Genomic DNA, 23361 nt, shown 5'->3' on the forward strand with positions numbered 1-23361 from the left:
ATTTAGGGGCCATTACATTATTCTCCATTAAGGGAGACTTTCAGTGCATGGCAGAAAAGCAAAGCTGTTTATGGTTAATGAATATAATATTATTATAGCTTTGTCAGTTTGTCTTGCCTTTCATTTTTATCTTGCCATTGTTGCACCGTAATTGTGCGAGAGTAATGGTAAAAAAAAAAACCCAGCTCCAACAACAATATTGTAGCTGCATTTGGGTGTCTAAATATTGAATACAGTCTGCCTGACATTAATTCACTGTGATCCCCCCTCACCCCACAGAAATTCAGAGGCAGTGATCCCTTCAAACCCTACAAACATCCTGCGACACAATGAACTGGAGGAGTAGAGGTTGCAAGCTGTACTAAACCTACAATACAAGTTGGCAACCCTGGGAATTTAGTTGCAGGTCTGTCAAGAGTCCGCAGCCCGCCACTAGAAACCATTGCCACTTTCCTATGTTTGAATTTGCCGCTCACGAATAGGTAAGCCGCAGTGGAGCGGTCACATGGTAGGATCACATGACCGTGACGCCAGGTCCTTTCCTAGGATAAGAACTAGCCGCTACCAATCCCACTGTGGCAGGTAACCTTGTGAATGATTTATAGGCCCGGTAAATCTGTGGCGCTATATAATACCAACAGATAAAGTATAAAGGAAAAGGGCGCAAGCAGTATACAAATTTACAATGGCTGTCACAAATCATCTTAATGCGACACTATAGAACGGAGACGCTCTGGATATGACGTCACCAAAAGGGCGTATATTGGTTGTTGCCACGGAAACGTCGACGCGCCGCGGTGCTTTACTGAGTTACAGGTTCGGTGTGTGTCGTGGAAGGGCCTCGTTTCTGTTTAATTAAAAGTGAGTTTTTTTGGTAGCCATTTATTTGTCTCTGCAGATGGAAAAATTTGATGTGATCTTACGGGAAAACGTAGTACTCCAGGGAAACACTGCCCCTGGGAAGCAATGGGCCAGACAGCAATGAGCAGGCTAATGGGTAGGATGGCGGTGTCCCAAGTCTGTGAATAATCTGCAGTTGCCTATTGCTTATCTTGTCTCTCCTATTCTGGTTTCTTCTGTGTCTTGGCCAACCAGCGCCTTTCCACTGTGTAGAATCAGCCAACGTGACCAATAGGAGGAGACAAGATCACATTTAGTTCCAGAGTAGCTTCTCGTGGACAGAAAAGAAGGGAAGCAGTATGAAAAGGGTTAATTCATTACCAAAACAAAAATCTTTTTCTTCTATTGCAATTTGCATGTTTTTTTCATGAGTTTTTTTGTACGAAGGAACATTTTTAATGGTATGCTGCGTTATGCTGTTGGCTAACAAAAAGTTAATTTCCTGCGTGGCACATTTCTTTGAAAAAAAAAATCTTTTGTAGCTGAGTGAAGTTTTACCTTTTTCTCCCAGATAAAGGAATTGCTGCTCTCAACTATAGAGAACATTATATCCAAAGATAAAAAAAAGTTGGAAATCGTATTCTTTCAGTAGGTGAACAACAAATTGAATTGAAGTTTTTACGTTTTCTTGTGCTTTGAGGGCCCTAGAGGTCTGTACTGAACATGAGCCCAATATACAAATTATACATTTGGCATTCGTTGCGCCTGTGTTTTGTGTTGTTCTGTAGCAATCCGTAGGGATATAGTGAAATTAAAGGCCACTTCCAGTTTACACTTGATCCCACCTCCTTGATTCTTTAAGTAAATGTCACACAGGCATCTCGACTGCCACTGCGTGAGTAAATAATAGTATCCAACATGTCCATCTCCACTACTAATGTTATCGAATTAGAAGCACATGTAGCTGTGACATGTGGACCTCTGCTCAAAAATTGCTCGTTAGCAGTTTTTTGTGGGGAGGTACAAACACAGCTGTTTTAATAAATTTACCAACATGACAGATGAACAGGGTCGTTTTGGCCATTGTTGTCTTTCACCAGACCATGGCAATGGTAAAAATGCCCATCACGTGCCCTACGTCTTAGAGCAAATTGTTGCAAATGGAAAATATATATTTATTCAGGTTTCCATCATAGTTACACCCCATATATAATAACACCCCTCCTATCAGAGAGCATGCCCAGATTTGTGGAAAGGCCCAGGCCTAGGGCTGCACAAGTGACTGCCTGCATTTATGGTGGGGGAGTCCAGTATTGTTGGTGCCAGCTGGCTTTGGATCACCCACATTAAAATCTGTAAGAAAAAGTGTACCTTTTATTACATCACCCTTTTCAGAACAGGAAACTACTGTGCATTGTTTACTTGAATAATGAAAATAACGCCCAATAATATAGTTAACATTAACGATCACTTCTTAAAGGGGTGGCTTACCTTTAAGTGAACTTTTAGTATGATCTATATATTCACATTCAAGATTATTTGCAATGGTTTTAAACGTCTATGTTTAAATTTCAGTCGCTAAGGTACAGTTTACTCTAGTGACTAAGCAGTGGTTTGAATGAGAGACTGGAAGATGAAGAAAACGAGAGGGCCTGAATAGAAAGAGAAGTAATAAAAAGTAACAGTAACATTGTAGCCTCAAAAAGCAATAGACTTTTGGCTGCTGCCCCCCCCCCCATCTGACAATTCAAAAACTACAAAAATAACACATTTTATAACATACTAAAAGTTAAAGGGTTCTTTTAATAAGGGTGGGTTGTTCTAAGTTTTAGGTTTTTACATGAAAGAGGTGAGAGGGAGTAATACATTTGAATATGTTCTTTGCTCATTTAAGTTTTGCAAATGTTACATTAAAATATTGATATACTGCTTTATTCATTGCTAAAAAAAAATATTTTTGTGTTCAGGATCATTTTTGTGCAATGTCAGCTTTGGCTTGGAGTGATTCACCACCTCGTCACCCCTGGTAAGGTTGGATAAACACATTACTATTTATTTTTTATTTTGTGTACATTTCCTTTCTCTTAATGAAATACCCTAGTAGGTGATTAAAAAAACAAGGAAAGGCTTAATCACCAGGGTTATCAATGTAATAGGCACTCCCCAGTGAGACTGCTCTTGAGACTGCTTAGGGGCATGTGCATGCACAGTTGACCAAATGTTGAGCTTTTTACTTGAATTTTACCCTACTGCACATGAGCATAGCCCAGGGCATCATTGGGACACGAGGCAGGATGACGGCACCACAGGCCTGTGTGTTTTTTTAGTGAAGAGGAGCACTGACCCTGGGACTGAGTTTTGCAATTATGCTCACTGGAGGGTGCCTAACAAATTGACACCCCCAGTAATTAACTATTCCTTCTTTGATAAAAGGGGGTTACAGATTAAGTTTTATATACTCATATCACTATATTTTTTCACTGCGTATTTACTACTTTTTCAAACATTTTTGTGATTTATAAATCTCTCAAACACAACCAGATAATAAGGTCTATAGTTTTATTTATTTTATTTAAAGGGAAACTAGCGGGGGTACCAAATGTTAGGCACCCTCCAAGTTATTGTGAATACACAGTATGGACTGCCAGATAACTGTCTAGTTTTTGTATATTCGTATTCTGGAATTATTTAAAATTTTGTGTTAGTGTTAGTTATAAAAAATTGCCACTAGGTGGAGACATCTGTTAACATGTATATATCAATGTGAACTTGATATGCTTGATAAAGAGTAAAGTGCTATTTGAAACTGGTGAGTTGTTCTACAACCTTAAAGGGATTCTGTCATGATTTTTATGGTGTATTTTATTTCTAAATTACACTGTTTACACTGCAAATAATTCACTCTACCATATAAAATTTCATTCCTCAACCAGCAAGCCATGTCAGGTAATTTTGCCTCGTCCTCGTCCTGTGCTTTATGAAAGAGCCAGCACTTTAGGATGGAACTGCTTTCTGGCAGGCTGTTGTTTTTCCTACTCAATGTATCTGAATGCGTCACAGTGGGACCTGGATTTTACTATTGAGTGCTGTTCTTAGATTTACCAGGCAGCTGTTATCTTGTCTTAGGGAGCTGTTATCTGGTTACCTTCCCATTGTTCTGTTGTTAGGCTACTGGAGGGGGGGAGGGAGGGGTGATATCACTCCAACTTGCAGTACAGCAGTAAAGAGTGACTGAAGTTTATCAGAGCACAAGTCACATGACTAGGGGCAGCTGGGAAACTGACAATATGTCTAGCCCCATGTCAGATTTAAAAATTAAATATAAAAAAATTTGTTTGCTCTTTTGAGAAACAGATTTCAGTGCAGAAGTCTGGAGCAGCACTATTAACTGATGCGTTTTCCAGTGACAGTATCCCTTTAAATGAATAAATGATTTTCATTAACATTGAAGAGTGCTGCCTTGAATGGCATGTTATTTTGCAGCTTGGAAAGAAAGTATGCCACCTTATATCCAGAATATTTACTAGGTTTCTTTAAGATGCCAAATTTCATTTAAAATGATGCATTTTGAGAAATATTTTGGTGAGTCTCGTAATCCCATCCCTGGTTATATAATTTTTTGTCTGTTTTATTTTAGGTACAAAGAAAGATTGCATAAAAAGTTCCTTAAAGAATCCAACCCAAAGTTAAACTTCTCTGGAGCCTTCAATAGCCGCCATTGGAAATTTTTACCAAAGGGCCTGGATGATTTCCGAGATGGCTACCCCCCATCCTCTGACACTAACTATAGTCCATTATCTAATTGTACCGGACCAGCTCCCATTTTGAATAACAGACTTAATGATCCTGGATCAACAGAGAAAAAGCCAAAGCAAAGGTTTACCAAGGAACAAACTTGTTTCTCTAAGCTCCTCCCATTACAGCAAGCTCGTAGGGAGCACATTGCAGAGATAGAGTATGGTCTTACACAGCATCCACTGGCTCTTTACCCTCATCTAGAAGAAGGACTTCCTCCTGAAGTAAGATATGAAAATAAAGGAGTTATTTTGATTTGGTAGCCTGTATTAACTCTTGTTTGTGTAATTTTGCATATCTGAAATTCTAATGAATCTTGCCATATGCACTACCAGTGCACTAGTGAAACCAAATATGACTCTGAAAAATAATGTGGCAGTTGTTTTCAGGTTGGCTGAGATGTAAAAGTTGCTAATTGGTTGTCCTGAGCTCAGAGAACACATGGTTGAAATCCTCTCCAGTCTAAATGTAACCATTTTATGGAGGATTTTTTATTGCTATTTTCCTGAAATGGTTTTAGAATTTGTGAAATAATTCTTAAACCTCTAAGTTGTTAGATATTTTCATCTATCTGTAACCAGGGAGCTAATGAGTTCTGACCAAATTCTGATGCACAAGGGAATGGGGGTTATTTATGAATAAATAATAAATAAATACATTGCATGTAGTGCTAGGCCACAGGTATTCAGAATGGCTGGTTTTAGGCCCCCTTTTACTGTCCAACATTTTGGGTCGATTCTGCCACCGATACTGCCCTGAAGAGTCTTCTAATTCCATCCTCCTCAGCCTCTGTGCTCCTACAGGGATAAGGAGGGGTCTTAAACTGATTGTGCTTTCTTCACTAGAAGAGGCACATTTCTGGCTTGAGAAAGGGAATTTTTTAGCTCTTAAAGTTACCGAGTGGAGTGGTATTTTGATGTTTGAATGGTGAAGTTACACTGAAACATAGTAACATAGTAAGTAAGGTTGAAAAAGGACACACTTTAATCAAGTTCATCCTTTTATGTTTATTTATAAACTGCCTAACTGCTAGTTGGTCCAGAGGGAAAAAAACTATTCTGAAGCATCTCCAATTTGCCTCAGAGGGGGGAAAATTCCTTCTTGACTCCATAATGGCAATAGGACGAGTCCCTGGATCAACTTGTACTATGAGCTATCTTCCATAACCCTGTATTTCCCTCACTTGCTAAAAAGCCATCCAACCGCTTCTTAAAGCTTAAATGTATCAGCCAGTATGACCAATTCAAGGAGAGAATTCCACAATTTACAGCTCTCACTGTAAATAACCCTTTCTGAATATTTAGCTGGAACCTCCTTTCTACTAATCGGAATGGGTGCCCCTGTGTCAGCTGGAAGGACCTACTGGTAATTAAAGCATTAGAGAGATTATTTTATGAACCCCCTATATATCTATACATAGTTATCATATCATAAGCGCCTCTTCTGTATCAAAAATGTTTAATTTTTCTTTTAATCAATCATACAACATTATGGTAAAAATAGCATATTGCAGTTATGTTTTTTCACAAATCTGCTCCTGTTCGTGTTCGCTAAGGAACTTCTGTTTCACTATATTTTTCAAGTTATTTGAGGAAGTAGTGGAAATCATTGACCCGGACATGAGAATAAGAAGTTCTGCTGGGACCTATGAACATGTATTAGAGGAGCAAGAAGACGAGGGTGACACCTCACGCCATGAGCAACAGGAAACCCAGAGTGCAAAGTCAAGGGATCTAAGCACCAGAACCTCAGTGATGTATGTATAACCACAATGAAAAGGTCCTGCTTCTCTTGCATGCACCAAGTAAAGATTCATTGATGTATTCAGAGTATCATAAAATAATCTGACCTTCCCAGATTATTCTTTCTGTAATTACAGCATAGTTCACACCCTTGGAGTGCCAGAGGTCTATTTTATTATCTGTAACTGAAAGCTTCACTTAGTATTCCAATATATGACACAGCTCCAGTCAAGATAATAGTCTAAAAAGCCTTTATTAGCACATGGCTTCAAGATCTGCAACAAACATTTTTGTATGTTTGTTGCAGATCTTGAAGCCATGTGCTAATAAAGGCTTTTTAGACTATTATCTTGACTGGAGCTGTGTCATATATTGGAATACTTTGTGAAGTCGGTTGGACAGTGGGCCACTGGACATGTGCACCGCCTGAATCATTAAGAGGTTAATAAGTGGGTGAGTGCTGACTATAAAAAGCTTAACTGAAAGCTTCACTTTACAGAGAGTAAAAATATATTAATAATTTTTTAAAGCTAAGATACTGGAAAACCTAGTGCTTTAAACTGAAATTTCAGTAGGCAGAAATAAATATTGTCTCTGCAGTCTGCAAGATACTTCCACACCATAACAAAACTTCTGCACATCGCACTTTCTATTATATTTTTTTTGCCATTAACTTTAATATTTAAATATGTCGGCTACAGGAGTGAACAGTCCAGATCAAAAAACCCCTACATTTGGATTTCGAAGGGTGAAGAGGAATGTGTGAAGGAAGACAAAAAGGCCAAGATAAAAAGGAATTTGACTCCTGGACTAGATGAGAATGTCAAAAGTGTTGCTAAGGAGTTCTGTGATTGGGTGGTTTCTTTGGTAAGTTCCTACATCTAAATGGGGAAAAAATATCTAAACCGCACACTTCAATGGAACCTAAAAGAAAACTGGCTTCCTTGACATGCATGATGGATTTGATATAGTAGTATATTGTCCAGCCTTATTACTCTATCATTGTATTGCTTTAATAACTATTAATATTTGCTATTTGTAATCATAATAGGGTGGCGAAACGTGTAATATCAATGAATCAACCATCTTCAGTCTTTTTGCTAGCGGGTATGATACTAAACCTGCACTCAGCATCCCTATCCATGTGGTAGAGCTTAATAATGTGCCACCAGAACTGAGAATGTCAGCTGGAGCCACACCTACACAAAGCGCTTTGGGTGCGCAACGCAGAAACCGGAGAGAACAATATCAGGTAGGTAGTGGTTTAAATTCTTTCAAGTGATGTATCACCAAGCTTAAGATGAGCAAGATTGCTATTTCTTTCTCATTTGGTGTTACAGGCAGCAACGTTTTGTACTTTTTAGGGCAGAAACAAACACTCAGATTCAGGGAGATTAGTCGCCCATCGACAAATCTCCTCTTCTTTGGGGGCTACTAATCTCCCCGAACTGCCTCCCACCGGTGATTTACATTCTAGTCAGCGGGAAGCAGTACGGGGATGGCAAGCAGTGCGCTTCGATTTCCGAAGTCACCTGAACTTGCCTTACGAGGAAACTTGGGGCGATTTCAGAAAACGAAGCACTCAGAGTGCCATCCCACCGGCGATTTCGATTCTAGCCACGGGAGGCAGTTCGGGGAGATTAGTCGCCCCGAATAAGAGGAGATTTATCACTGCGCGACTAAATCTCCCCGAATCTCCCGTGTGTCTCTGCCCTTCACTTTTAAGTTAACTTTTAGTATGTTATAGAATGGCAAATTCTAAGTAACTTTTAAATTGGCCTTCATTTTTTCTTCTTTATAGTTTTTGAACTATTTGCCTTCTTCTTCTGACTTCCAACTTTCAAATTAGGGTTTTATAATTTTATAGGGTCATGACAAATGCTCTGTAATGCTACAAATTTATTGTTATTGTTACTTTTTATTACTCTTTTCAGAATTATCAGATCTATTCAGGCCCTCCTCTATTCATAATACAGTCTCTTATTCAAATCAGTGCATGGTTGCCAGGGTAATTTGGACCATAGCAACCAAATTGCTGAAATCAGAGACTGGAGAGCTGGTAAATAAAGCTAATTAATTAAAAAAAACTCAAATAATAAAAAATGAAAACCAATTGCAAATTGACTGAGAATATCACTCTATGAAGGGGTTTATTTATTATAGTCACTAGAAAACTGGAATTTATTTTGGGATTTCCGAAAATTTGCCATTTGAGACCTGTCGAGGTCAATGGGAGAGGCACCTATCTCATATTGCAGTTATAGGGGCCTTTAGGGGATTTTGCCAGACTTTTTCAAGCAATTTGGGTTCACTTCATTTTTTCGCGTGATCCACAATCCGATTAAATCTAGTTTTTTTTATTAATAAATAGGCTAAAATCGGGCCTGGGAGTTTGGTCATGTTTTTTTAAAATATAAGATAAATTTGGATTTTAGTAAATAACCCCCTAAAAGTTAACTTAAAGGTGAACAACAATTAGATATACGATTACTTTTTAACCCCTCAATAGGTTCATTTATATAGAGAGATACCTGTAAATTCCATATGACAGGTTACTTTAGACTATCCAATAGTTAAGTAATTTTGGAAGTAAAGGCTAAGAACAGCCAATATGAAAAGAATGATGAATAATACAGCTAAAGGGCAAATAACTCACTGCTGATATTCTGCTCCAGAACTTTTGCTACAATAATAAAATATTGCAGATTATTCTCTGAAATCACTACATATTCCTAGACAATAAGTTGTAAATTCACAACCCTGCAAATGTTACCTCTTACTGATTAGGGCACCTGGAATATATAACCCTGCTTCCTGCCACAGTTTACTCCCATATGCATGTTATGGTGAGGTAATATTTTGTGCATGTAATACAGGTATAGGAACTATTATACAGAATTCTTGGTGTTTTCCAGATAAAGGACCTTTCTGTAATTTAGATCACCATACCCTTACCTCTGCTAAAAATCATCCCAAAGCATTAAGGGAGAAGGAAAGTTCTAATCACTGGGCGTGCGCCAGCCTCTGTTCGATCACCTTGGAACGATCTTCTTTACTTTTTTCGTCTTCTTGGCATGTGCAGTAAAGTGAGAAGCCAAACTTTAGGCAAAATGCCGGCTTTTTTACTCTACTGAGCGTGCAGTGGGCCTGGATTGCAGAAGAAAGGAGGAGAAGGAGATCCCTCTGTGGTGCTTGCACAGAAGTCATCTGTTCATGTGACATTGCCTAATAAGAGTATCTTTCACAGACATGCCTACCATGAGGTGGCCAATTTGGGCCTGATCTGATTATTTAATTAGAGCTATGCAGGCCATCTGTGTGAGGACTGCATCAGATGCGCTCTTCAATCCCATGGAAAAATCAAACCTGCTGGAATGAGTCAGCAGCTTTTATCAGCCCTTGACACCTTCAGTTAGGATCAAGTACAATGGTACTGTTTTATTATAAAAGAGAAAAACAAAGTTATTAAAACTAAGAGAAAATATTAAATACTTTTTTTGCAATTCAGAGCTTTCGGGATAACCAATTTTTAAATAAGAGATACTTGTTCTATCCTATACCTGTATTTTGGTGAGGTAAAAACTTTCTCAGTTTTTCTGCATATCCATAAAATATATATTATAATATATTCTTTTTGAAGGAACCTATATACCAGCCGAGCTGGGTGAAAACAAAGTATGGTGCTTGGTACCTGGACCCAAAAACATGGAAGAAGCAGACAATCAATGAATCTTTAAAAGACCCAAAAGATGAAGACATAAACAAGAATGTAGATTCAAAAGCCAGTCTTAGCCCAAAGGTAACTAATGGGCCTTGGAAACTATTACACATCTTTACAAAATGTTTCTACTTTTGAATGGCTAGACACTGAATCATAGCCATTCGTGGCTGATATTAAAGGGATTCAGTAACTGAACATCAAGGTATTTACTCTAATATGGAGTTTGCATTTATAGTACTTTTTAATGACCACATTCAGTTTTTTTTATTGAGATAACCACTGCTGTCTGTTTAATGATTTCTCACCTGATGGTTAAGAATGTGCCCCCCAACTGGTTCTTAGTTCTGTTTTAGAACATTACTGGGCCTTCAAACTAAGGTTTTCCATTAAAATGGAAGGACAGTGCTTCAAGCACAGGTCTTACAACAATGTTTGTTTTGTACAAATTGCTTTTTGTCATTAAGCAGCTTTGTATTTCTTAAGAAAAATTTCTGTGTACACCAAATTCAAGGCACAGTAAGAATGTTGCCTTTGTCAAACATGTTTATTGACCTTGCAAAATTATTCACTGCCTCCTGCTGTTTGGTTGCATTCAGATAGGGTTACCTATTGTTAAGCATATTCTAGATAGCGCATATGTAGACATGCTCAAACTAGATAGGGCACATCTATCATATATACAATTAGGCCCATAAATATTTGGACGGAGACAACTTTTTTTCTAATTTTAGTTCTGTAAATTACCACAATGAATTTTAAATGAAACAACTAAGATGCAGTTGAACTGCAGACTTTCAGCTTTAATTCAGTGTGTTGAACAAAAAGATTGCATAAAAATGTGAGGAACTAAACTAAACTTTCCATCATTCTGGTAGAGGTTTATCTTGGTTTCATCTGTCCAAAGAATGTTTTTCCAGAACTGTGCTGGCTTTTTTAGATTTTTTTTTTTTTTTTTTAGCAAAGTCAAATCTAGCCTTTCTATTCTTGATGCTTATGAGTGGCTTGCACCTTGCAGTGCACCCTCTGTATTTACTTTCATGCAGTCTTCTCTTTATGGTAGACTTGGATATCGATACACCTACCTCCTGGAGAGTGTTCTGTCTCTCCTAGGAGACCGCTCCCCCTCCTATGGCAACTCCAGCCCCTCTTCAGGGGTGCTCTGTCCGCAGCGTCCCCACCGCTTTACTCGAACGGTGCCAAAGGAATGGACGGCACTCCACTTGAAGAGGGAAAGAAAGTCTTTACAGCAAGCACATGCAGGGATCAAACAGCCCGGGCCGTTTGATCCCTGCATGTTCTTGCTATAAAGACTTTTTTTCCCTCTTCAAGTGGAGTGCCGTCCATTCCTTTGGCACAGTTCCTGGAGAGTGTTGTTCACTTGTTTGGCTGTTGTGAAACGGTTTCTCTTCACCATGGAAATGATTCTGTGATCATCCGTCACTTTTGTCTTCCGTGGACGACCTAGTCTTTTTGCGTTGCTGAGTTCACCAGTGCTTTCTTTCTCAGGATGTACCAAACTGTACATTTCTCGGATGGGTTTTTTCTGTTATTGCAGCTTAAGGATGGCTTGTTTCACCTGCTTGGAGAGCTACCTGTTCATAGCAAAATCTTCCACATACAAGCACCCCCCCCCCCTCAAATCAACTCCAGGGCTTTTATCTGCTTCATTGATAGTGACATAACAAAGGAATTGCCCACACCTGCCCAAGAAATAGCCTTTGAGTCAATTGTCCAATTACTTTTGAGCCCCTGAAATTAAGTGATTGTGTTAAAAAAAAGGCTTTAGTTCCTCACATTTTATCTTTTTGTTCAACCCACTGAATTAAAGCTGAAAGTCTGCAGTTCAGCTGCATCTGAGTTGTTTGATTTCAAATTCATTGTAGTAATGTACAGAACCAAAATTAGAAAAAAGTTCTCTCTGTCCAAAGATTTATGGACCTCATTGTACACAAACACATATATTATATGACTTTTAGGCAAATTTATCAAAATGTGAGATTAGAGTATACTATTCGTTTCTATGGGATTTTTAGAAGCATGTTTATCAGATGGTGAGCTCTAACGTTCACCCACTGAGTAATAGACTTATTAAAATCTCATAGTAATGAATAAAAAGTGGGTGAGTTTTTCTGTGGTAAACTGACACTATTCTTTATTAAATCTGACATATTTGTATGCATATATGTAATTGTATTTTATGTTTGCAGATTGTGTTTTTTAATTAAATTCCTTTCCAAACTCTGTTGTTTTCGTATGTGAAATATGAGTTTATAAGTATTTTTTCTGCAGCTAATTCTCAGAATATTCTTTATGCAGTTGATTGCCGAAGAAGAGAATTCTTAAGGGTTCTTTAAGTTCCTGCTTAAAATCCCTTAAAAATTTCCATATTATTGTGGAGTGATTGCGGATGAAGCTGGTGGTTATTTAATGTTCCGTATATAAAAACAATGAGCTGTGTACTGCCTGCTATTTCCTAATCTTTTTCCCAATTATCTCGCAGGTGTTCGTGAGGCAGGTATCAATAGTGTCATTTAATTGCAGCTCCTTTTATGTAACTGATTTCATCAAGAATACATATTTTCAGAATATTCTGTAATCTGAAATGTTAACAATTTCCATTAAACTATATTATAGGATGAAGAATTGCTACAACTTTATGGAACAGGAGCTTTTAAAAAATTTCTGAAAAAGCGAGGCTACAGAAACCCAGAGGTGAGCTCAATATGTTCCTTTTCTGCCAAACATTTTACTAGTCATATACTGTATAACCCCTTATTGTTCAGAACATATTCATGTCTTCAGGCTGACAGTTAGCAAACAGTGTTAACAAAAGGAAATTTGGAGACCAGATGGAAGGTTTATTGATGCAATTCAGTACTGCAAAAATGTTTCAGACGTTGTCCTGCCGGGTCCTTCTATGACTTACCCAAATCTGAAATTCTTAGGTGAGACACCAAATGTGGAACAGTCCAGGCAGTGTTCCATGGGTGTAATTGTTCAATAAATTCTGACATGCCCCAGTCTGTTAAGCCTGTTAAGAAGACAATGGTGATGTCTTCAGAGCTAACCTTCTAGAACACCTTCATGTCAATCCACTATGACTATGGGAAATGATTACAGACAATTCCTTATGTTTTGTAACTGATGTTTTACAAAAATACAGTATAGCTTTAGTAACTACATTTGAACAAATCTTGTGTAACTTTGCCTAAAGTTTATGGTTATTTCATGTTTTATTTTTAAATGGAGGCAAAAATAATATATGGCTGGTGCCAGATGCATTATTTTACTTACAATCAGTATGTGTTTGGCACATGTATAATTTGGCATTCTCAGAGAATGCTTAGGTAGAATATGGAACAGGTTTGAGGTTAAAGCAGACAGGGAGGTCTGAATAACATCTGCATGTATAAGTAATTGTGCTCTGTAACAGAATATACCCTTTAAATAAATGGTTTTATCTGCCATTATAATAAATGTAAAATGCTTGTCAAATTAAAACTAAACATTTTTACCTTAGTTTGTCAACAAATTATTTCCTGAGGAGGAACCTGCTGGTCCAGCAAGTGTCTTTTCCAGGGAATCCAGAGCAGTGTCTACTTCAAGAAGTACCTGGATTCGATCTACATCAGCCTCTACCCATGAAGAAAGTCTTATAAACTAGCTTGCTTATTGATACTCCAACTTATAGGGTTTTCAAATCTTGCTATGTTCTAATACATGAAAAAAAGCTGTTTCTAACTATAGGTATCCATATTTTTTTTCATTTTAATCTGTATACCTGAACTCATCAGTGAGAATGGAGTGAGAGTTTTCTGTTATTTCTTTCTCCCCTTGTTAGTGTGAAATATAAGGGGCACCATTGCGTATGAATGATTGCCTATTCATTTTCTTCCTTAAGAGAACAGTACATATTTAGGCAGTCCATTGAGATTACATGATAAAGTTTCCAAAAATTTTGAGCGAAAGAAAAAGAAACCCTACCAATAGTTATGATTCTAAAGTTGTCCAAAAAAATTCTAAAAAATAATGTACCACAATTATTTAATGACAATAGTTCCTAAAGAATTATAATAAGATTATAAAGTGCCAGTGCCGCTATAAATTCATCCAAGGATAGAAAAATTCATTATTTAAGTAAAGTGCAGTGCAATAATTTAGAATATTAGACCCAAAAAGGATTTTGAATTAGTTTAAAATTTTTTTATAAAAAATGACCAAACATGGTAGTGGGTTAAAAAATGCAGTCACAATCCAAAGAATTAGATGGTAGAAATTGGAAAGAATAGATGGTGGAGTTGTCCCGTAAACTAGCTGCCTGATTTTTTCTAGAGCCTGGGACACCACAAAGATAAGGCAGGACAGGGTAACCGGGGCTGTGGCCTTGGTATTTTAGCTTGCCCTAGATGTTTACAAGAGGCTAGATAACCCTAAAAAGCCACAAACCGTCGGCCCCTTAGAATAGAAGGAAGATTAAAAGAGGTTGTATAGGATAAGAGAGGATTTGACCCAAAGCTTTCTTGCCCCCACTTCCGTTGAAAGAACCCAGCCAGATTATTATTGATAGATCGATTTTGCAAAAAGATTCAATTTGAGCACAAGAGGATTACTAGGAACGCCGACGTAGGTTTCGCTGAATAGCTTTGTCAAGGCGAAAAGGTTTTTTTGCAAAATCGATCTATCAATAATAATCTGGCTGGGTTCTTTCAACGGAAGTGGGGGCAAGAAAGCTTTGGGTCAAATCCTCTCTTATCCTATACAACCTCTTTTAATCTTCCTTCTATTCTTTCCAATTTCTACCATCTTCTAATTCTTTGGATTGTGACTGCATTTTTTAACCCACTACCATGTTTGGTCATTTTTTATAAAAAAATTTTAAACTAATTCAAAATCCTTTTTGGGTCTAATATTCTAAATTATTGCACTGCACTTTACTTAAATAATGAATTTTTCTATCCTTGGATGAATTTATAGCGGCACTGGCACTTTATAATCTTATTATAATTCTTTAGGAACTATTGTCATTAAATAATTGTGGTACATTATTTTTTAGAATTTTTTTGGACAACTTTAGAATCATAACTATTGGTGGGGTTTCTTTTTCTTTCGCTCAAAATTGTGTTTATTGTTCTGACATTTAGTCAGACCTCAACTAATAGTTGTGAAAGATCTTTTCTGTGTTTGAATAAAGGCACCTTTTTTTAGGGTTACATTTCAAAGTTTCCAAAAATATTATGCCTAGTAAACTCCTATTATAAATCCAAATTTACTGCACATCATTGCTGTTCTTTAAGCGCTATATAGAGACATACAGTATATTTTGTGTTTAGGTAGGAACATAACTCTTACTATAAGTGGAGGTCAAATTCAGTTGGACATTTGTGCCCACTGCCTGTTTAAAAATGGACAAAAAACTAGGATGCACCGAATCCACTATTTTGGATTTGGCCAAACCCCCGAATCCTTTGCGAAAGATTCGGCCGAATACCGAACCGAATCCGAACCCTAATTTGCATATGCAAATTTGGGATGGGAAGGGGAAAACATTTTTTACTTCCTTTTTTTCTGACAAAAATTCACACGATTTCCCTCCCCACCCCTAATTTGCATATGCAAATTAGGGTTCGGCTGGGCAGAAGGATTTGGCCGAATCCTGCTGAGAAAGGCCGAATCCTGGTTTTGGTGCATCCCTACAAAAAACATCTCTTTTCAAAGCAGAAAAAAACTTGAAATAACTAGGGGTGACCAGGCAGGTAGACACTTATGTTCCCTCAATTTTTTTTAAAGCCAGGTTACAATCATTTACAAATAAAGATTATCAGGCAATACAGCAGCCCCAGATATCTCTTTATGGGCTTAAAGGAGTTGTTCACCTTTGAGTTAACTTGATGTTTACTTTACAGTGCTACGCAATATGTTGGTGCTAAATAAATACATGTTAATAATAATAATAATAATAATGTTGAGAGTGATATTCTGAGACATTTTGCAATAGGTTTTCATTTTTTATTATTTGTGGTTTTTGAGTTATTTAGCTTTTTATTCAGCAGCTCTCCAGTTTGCCATTTTTGCAATCTGGCCGTTAAGGTCCAAATTACCCCAGAAACCATGCATTGATTTGAATAAGAGACTGGAACAAGAATAGAAGAGGGCCTGGATAGAAAGATGAGTAATGAAAAGTTGCAATAACAATAAATTTTGTCTTATAGAGCATTTGTTTTTAGATGGGGTCAGTGACCCCCATTTGAAAGTTGGAACGAGTCAGAAGAAGAAGGCAAATAATTTAAAAGCTATAAAAAAATAAATCATGAAGACCAATTGAAAAGGTGCTTAGAATCGGTCATTCTAAAACATACTAAAAGTTTACTTAAAATACTTTAAGTATTTTACTTTAAATATTTCTGTATCAGATGCTATTGAAAATAAGAATCAGTTCCTTTTTATTAGGGATGCACTGAATCCAGGATTCGATTTGGGATTCGGCCAGAATTCAGGCTTTTTCAGCAGGATTCGGATTCAGCCGAATCCTTCTGCCCAACTGAACTGGATCCTAACTTGCATATGCAAATTAGGGACAGGAAGGGATATTGTGTGACTTTTTGTCCCAAAACAAGGAAGTAAAAAATGTTTCCCCTTCCCACCCCTAATTTGCATATGCAAATTCGGATATGGTTCGGTATTCGGCCAAATCTTTCGCAAAGGATTCAGGGGTTCTGCCGAATCCAAAATAGTGGATTCGGTGCATCCCTACTTTTTATATTGAGCCAAAATAGAGTGGATTCGACCAGACTGTTCAGTCACTATGCTTCCGTCCAATGAAGCCAATATCCAATAGAACAAGAAGTGATGAATTTCAGTCCAACGCAGTGGGTTGCTGCAAAATCAGTTCTTGTTCTATTTTTATATTGAGCTATATAATAACTGTCAAGATTAGTAAGCTAAATCCACAGCTACTTACCTTATTAACCTCCCTGGAGGAATTTGTGGTTTAATGAGATGAAGATTTAAGAAGGAAATCCCTTAAATTCTGTTACTCTGGAATGTATCAGTGGGTCTGGTGCAATTCGTCTGTTTGGTGGAATTCCGTGCTTTCGTTTCAAAAAGCTGACCAGACTGTGGAGCTTAATATTGATTGTGTTGTAAAAAAATGTTTGAAGCTGAGACGCTGTTAATGATTAAAACTGACATGATCCTAATTCAGTTACACATTAATGGTGTCACTTTTCCTTCTTTTGCAATATGGAAAAATTCTGCTACAAATTCTAGTACAGAAATGGAACATGTTATCCAGAATGCTTGGGAGCTGGAGTTTTCTGGATAATGGATCTTTACATAATTTGGATCTTCATACCTTAAGTCTACTAGAAAATCATGTTAACATTAAATAAACCCAATAGGCTGTTTTTTTTTTGCTCAACAATTGGCTGTATGCACTGGTATGAAAACACAAATGTGCAGCTTTGACGAAATATTGGTTGTCATAACTTGCCACACTACAGTGAGCAATGGGAAGTCATTTTCTTGCTAACTGTCTCACTTCCTGCTGTGTCTGCTGTGCAGAGATACTGTACAGATGGTATGGACGTTTCTGAGCTTGCTACATACACCAGTAGCAGTCTTCTTGAGATTATGTAATAAAACAAGCAACGTTTGCTATAGGTCAAGGCTACTGGTCATCTGTTTAAATTCAAATTCTTATTGGTTGCTACCAGTTACTACACCTAGGCAACCAGTGTGTCGTTTACTGCACCCCCCAAAATCTAAAAAAGCAGCAGAACCCTAAATATAATTTGCAGATATTCTATTAAAAAAGGCTACAAGAAAAAGCAAGCTATTTTTTCAAATATAAAAGCCCCAGACAGATGATAAGATTCTGCTATTATCTTCACCACCCTTCTCTCGCATTACCTTACCCCCTCTCCCTCATAACAACCTTAGTGATATAATTCATGTGCTCAGTGTACTGCTTACAAGGGGACAGCTGAATCTGACTGTTTACAGCAATAATCAATAGTAGTAATGTACCAGCTACAGTTTTGGAGTAATTTTGAGCTACTTTTCCAACCAGCATTGCTCCAATTGAATAGCTTAGCCACAATGCTTGCACAATCCAGTTGGACCGAGATCAGGGCCATTATAGTACATTAAATTTTTTGATGCTTCAGCAACTTCAGGGTTACTTTAGAACAAGTGTCTCTTGCAGTTTGCACCATTAGTTCTTCCTTCGGGTTTTAATATGCTGTTCAGCCATCCAAGTATTGCTGCTGCTACCACCACCACCACCATAATTGACTATGATGTGTTTTGTGGTGTGGGCTGTATTAGCTTTGCTAGTATTGATTTAAACTTTGGCCAGAAAGTGCTGTCTTCATGTCATTGACCACAATACATTTCATGCATTTTGGCAAACTCCAGACATGACATTTATGGTTATTTTTGTGTAATGTTTTCTTGATGCCACTTTCCCAAATAGTCCAGTGTTATACCAAGCACTGGTTATAGTAAAAGCGGTGGTTGACCTTTAAGTTAACTTTTGGTTTGTTATAGAATGGCTAGTTCTAAGCAACTTTTCAATTGGCCTTGAATTGTTTCTTTTTTTATAGTTTTTTAATTATTTGACTTCTTCTGACTCTGTCCTGCTTTCAAATGGGGGTCACTTGCCCCATCTAAAAAAAAATGCTCTGTAAGGCCATCCATTTATTGTTATTGCCACTTTTTATTACTCATCTTTCTATTCAGGCCCTCTCCCATTTATATTCCAGTCTCTTATTCAAATCAATGCATGGCTGCCAGGGTAATTTGGACCCTTGCAACCAGATTGCTGATATTGCAATCTGGAGAGCTGCTGAATAAAAGCTAAATAACTCAACCACAAATAATAAAAAATTAAAGCCTATTGCAAATCGTCTCAGAATATTACTCTCTACATCAGACTAAAATTGAATTTAAAAGTGAACAACCCCCTTTAAGCCATACCTTTTGAAAACCCACTTGCTCAAGCACCATGTAATCTGGCAAACTGGGCTAAATCTGCCCTGAAGAATGGGCCAAAATTGCCCCTAAGCAATGTGTAAAACTGCTATATATTTAATAAGGTGCATGAATAAAGGGTCTCAAGAAAGTAAGTAATAACTCACCACATTGGGGAAGAGGCCCAGGTACACCGCCCTGAGCTCTGAGCACAGGGAGCGAATAAACTAAAATGAAGGAACTTGAAATAAAGGCATTCTTCCAATAAGCAATTACATGTTATATATTTACTCTAAAACCATATAATCAGTATCCAGTGCTTGAAAGCATCATGTGTCAGTCTGATTACTTCCATTTTCCACCCCATCTGAACTTTGTTAATTGTATTGTTTCTGTTTGCAAGCATATGGTAGGGGGCTGTTATACTGTATTGATCAAGAGTTCAAAAGGTTATATGCATTATTTGTCTGTTAGGAGAAGAATTGCTGTTGGCCCTTAAATTGTACTTTTGGAATACGTTTTGTGAAACACCCCAAAAATGTTTGGCTTCACTAGTTGTAGTCAGATCCCATTAGGGCAAGTTAACTGGCCAGATAATTTCTGCACTCAAGCCTACCCAGTTGCACAGATTTAGTCTGAGCCAATCCTGCATGTGGCTTAATACTGGATTTGTCTTTTACATTCTACCCTATGGTATTTTTTTTGTATTATCTCTCTGTGCTGTGTTTATTTTACAATGAGATATAAAGGAATATATAGCATTGTTACTATACAGAGCAGCAACCTTGCTGTTAAATAACTCCCTGCCCTTTTGATACTTGAAAGAGGATTAATCTCAGCAGAGGATTATCCTCCTAAAGACGTGACATCAAATGGATTACATTCCAACAGCATACACATCATTCATTTGAAAATGGCATAAATATTAACAAGTTATAAAATATGCTGAACTGTGGGGCATTTTGCATACAGCACATTCCAGTATCACTAAATATGACCCACTCACATTATGAATGTGTCACAATCTTTTGTACCTGTTCAATCCTTCTATAAATCCTGTACTATGTTTGGGGTAGATTAGAGTTGGTGTTTGTAGGACTATAAATACATATTCACTTCTATTTCAAGTAATGGTCTCCACTTTAGTCCTGATCTCACTTTCTCCATTTTTAATCTTCCACTTCTCACTATTATTGTTCAGCTTCCTGTTTCTTGACCCTCTGCATTTGCTTACCCATTCCATCCTTTTTTTATGCTTCTGACATTTTTTCCTTTGTTCTCATTATATTATTGTTTTGTCCCATTCACTTTATGTTCTCAGTTAATTACCCCTTTGTTTTTTCATAGCTAACCTCTTGTATTTCATCTCTCCCGGTTTCTTCTGTCCCACCCTTCACCATCTGCTTTCAGGAATGGTCTTCTTTATGGCTGTTTTTTCCAGCAGCACACTCTTCCCTAGCCTGGAGTGTATGCATGTATAGGCTACCCTAGGCAATATATTAGGGGCCCACTGTGATCAGGGGCCCATATAACTTTTTTCCCAAGTATTCTATTTTCTTTTCATTTAATATTTGTTTGTATTTATGGTGCTGGGTCTGTTTGGGCGTACCTGCTATAAGAAGAAGGGTGGCAAGGCACATGCATGCACCTGTATGTGTGCATATCTAGTGATGTGCCTGGAGAGCGCCAAACACAACCCAGTGTATAGAGCTTGGGTGCACACATTCCTTCCCAGCCATAGCCTAGAAGAGAGGCCTGTGGATGTAGCCTAGGGGCCCCACATCTTATTAATCCTCCATTGGCCTTAGCATGGGGAAATGTTATCAGATATTTCATTTCAATCCCGTGCTCCATTCCTTATATCATAAAGTATTAATTTTGCCATGATTTGTGGGTGAGTTTCTCCTTTATAAGGATGTGGCACACAGGAAGTTTTGTTTGCTTTTGCTTGTAGATTAAGACACCCACTACCTGGCTCTGGTTGCTTTCCTTGATATCAGTAATAAGTTATCAGTGTTGAATGGCAGATGTTTTGACCTCAATGGAAAGTAATGTGCCGCAGATAGAAAGTATTTTGAGACCAAAAGACCCATGTGCCATTTCCATAAATGGGGCCAGAGAGCAGGCTGCCCAAGCAAAGTTTTAAAAATGTCTTTTTTAAACTAGTATCCAGTCCTCCCCGGGGGCTATAGGTCTACTGCAGCTAGATGGGGAAGTGTCATAAGCAACATTTATTTATCAAACCCTGTAGTCAGTCTTTTCTAATGCACCTTCACTAATCCCTTGGGAAACATCATGTTCTGATGTAGAGTAATGGTCTGTGGCAAAAGATCAGATGGGCATTCAGCGTTCAGATTTATATTACTGCAGGATATTTCAGTCTCAACATGAATAGTTTACAGAGTAACTCAATGAGTATATTGAGGGCTGTCACTGTGTCTGTTATAAAACACTTGGGTGCCATAGAAAGCTGAGGGCCAATGAAACAAAGAAAAGAGGTGAACAGGCAGTGTATCAGAGGCAGTGGGGGAGAAGAACAACTTTTATTACATTCCCCCACACATCTGTTACAGACACTTTGGCCAATAAATACATTTCCATGTAATATCTACCTACCAGCTAAGGATGCCAGCTGGTCAGTAAAATGAGGCTTGATTTCATTGTTCACCTTTAAATTAACTTTTAGTATGATGTAGAGCAGTCCAACTTCTGTGGTATTGAGGGATGGAATTTTTTAGCCTGTGTGGTGGAGGGCCATTAATGGAAGCCATTGTTGGCCTCTACCTGTTTTTAAACCACATCCACCACATCCACTTTAAACCACACCCATGTAACTCAGGTAGGCAGAGTATGGTACACACAAAGAGAACATAGGGCAGGCAGATTATGGTACACAAAGAGAACATAGGGCAGGCAGAGTATGACACAGGGAACAGAGGACAGGTAGAGTATGGCACACACAGGGAACATAGTACAGGTATAGTATGACACACACAGGGAACAGAGGACAGGCAGAGTAGGACACACAGGGAAAAGAGGGCAGGCAGAGCATGGCACACACACAGAACATAGGGCAGGCAGAGTATGGCACACACAGGGAACATAAGGCAGGCAGAGTATGGCACACACAGGGAACAGAGGACAGGCAGAGTATGGCACACACAGGGAACAGAGGACAGGCAGAGTAGGACACACAGGGAAAAGAGGGCAGGCAGAGCATGGCACACACACAGAACATAGGGCAGGCAGAGTATGGCACACACAGGGAACATAGAGCAGGCAGAGTATGGCACACACAGGGAACAGAGGACAGGCAGAGTATGGCACACACAGGCAGAGTATGACACACATGGAGCATAGTACAGGCAAAGTATGACACACGCAGGGAAAAGAGCAGGCAGAGTATGGGGACACAGGGAAAAAAGGGCAGGCAGAGTATGGCACACAGTGAACAGGGCAGGCAGAGTATGGCACACACATGGAGCATAGGACAGGCAAAGTATGATACACACAGGGAACAGAGGGCAGGCAGAGCATGGGACACACAGGGAACAGAGGGCACACACAAGGAGCATAAGGCAGGCAGAGTATGGCACACCGGCAGGGCAGGAGACAGGGAAACCTAAAAGGACCATGCAAGTAACATATAAGGACCACAATATATACTGCACCATGTATGTGCCCCTATATGAGGTGTGAGCAATGTGGGCACTTATAGTCTGGATCTAAGGTGTGAACAATGCAGGGGGGATTACAGGTGTGAATGTCAGTAACCACCCATTTGAAAGCTGGAGAGTCAGAAGAAGAAGGCAAATAATTAAAAATCTATAAAAAAAAAGAAAAAATTAAACCCAATTTGAAAATTGCCTAGAATTATCCAAAATATAGGAAGGATGGTATGTTTCTTGTAGAAAAGGTGGCAGACCTACTGCTAGTACATGTATCAACCATATTACTATTAATTTTGATTATTATTATTATCAGACATTTATACAGTGTTAAAATATTGTGCAGAGCTGTACCATAAATGATTGTATACATTGAACATACAAAATAAAGGTCCTGCCTGCTTGCAATACATAGTCCATAGATACCACAACTGAAATGAAAATGGGAAGCAGCTGTCAGCTTGTTTCGTCACTTTATTTGCCATGATCCTCCTTAATAGAGGTATAGGAGTTTAAAAGATAAAATAATGTGGAAGGCGTATGTAGTTAGTAATAGGACACTATCCTGACACTAGTGCACACAGCTAAATATAGGTACTGTTCTGGCAATATATATATATATAGT

At 38.2% G+C, this 23361-nt stretch overlaps 1 protein-coding gene across 1 annotated transcript; it reads left to right on the plus strand.

Moving 5' to 3' along the window:
• The first annotated feature begins 604 nt into the window (after nt 1–604).
• stbd1.L (starch binding domain 1 L homeolog) lies at nt 605–16003 on the plus strand. Its single transcript, XM_018252674.2, has 9 exons — nt 605–861; nt 2808–2866; nt 4478–4859; nt 6219–6391; nt 7079–7244; nt 7429–7629; nt 10018–10176; nt 12733–12810; nt 13619–16003. The coding sequence occupies exons 2-9, from the start codon at nt 2823–2825 to the stop codon at nt 13760–13762; spliced, it is 1347 nt and encodes a 448-aa protein (XP_018108163.1). The 5' UTR covers nt 605–861; nt 2808–2822; the 3' UTR covers nt 13763–16003.
• The last annotated feature ends 7358 nt before the right edge of the window (nt 16004–23361 follow it).

This window comes from Xenopus laevis, chromosome 1L, assembly GCF_017654675.1.
Source record: "Xenopus laevis strain J_2021 chromosome 1L, Xenopus_laevis_v10.1, whole genome shotgun sequence".
NCBI classification, from domain to species: domain Eukaryota; kingdom Metazoa; phylum Chordata; class Amphibia; order Anura; family Pipidae; genus Xenopus; species Xenopus laevis.

Bases quoted from the DNA above. Each gene is read 5' to 3' on its own strand.
- stbd1.L (XM_018252674.2), top strand. From the start codon at position 2,823: ATGTCAGCTTTGGCTTGGAGTGATTCACCACCTCGTCACCCCTG. The intron at 2,867-4,477 runs GTAAGGTTGGAT...GTTTTATTTTAG, and splicing joins TCACCACCTCGTCACCCCTG to GTACAAAGAAAGATTGCATA. The intron at 7,245-7,428 runs GTAAGTTCCTAC...TAATCATAATAG, and splicing joins GTGATTGGGTGGTTTCTTTG to GGTGGCGAAACGTGTAATAT.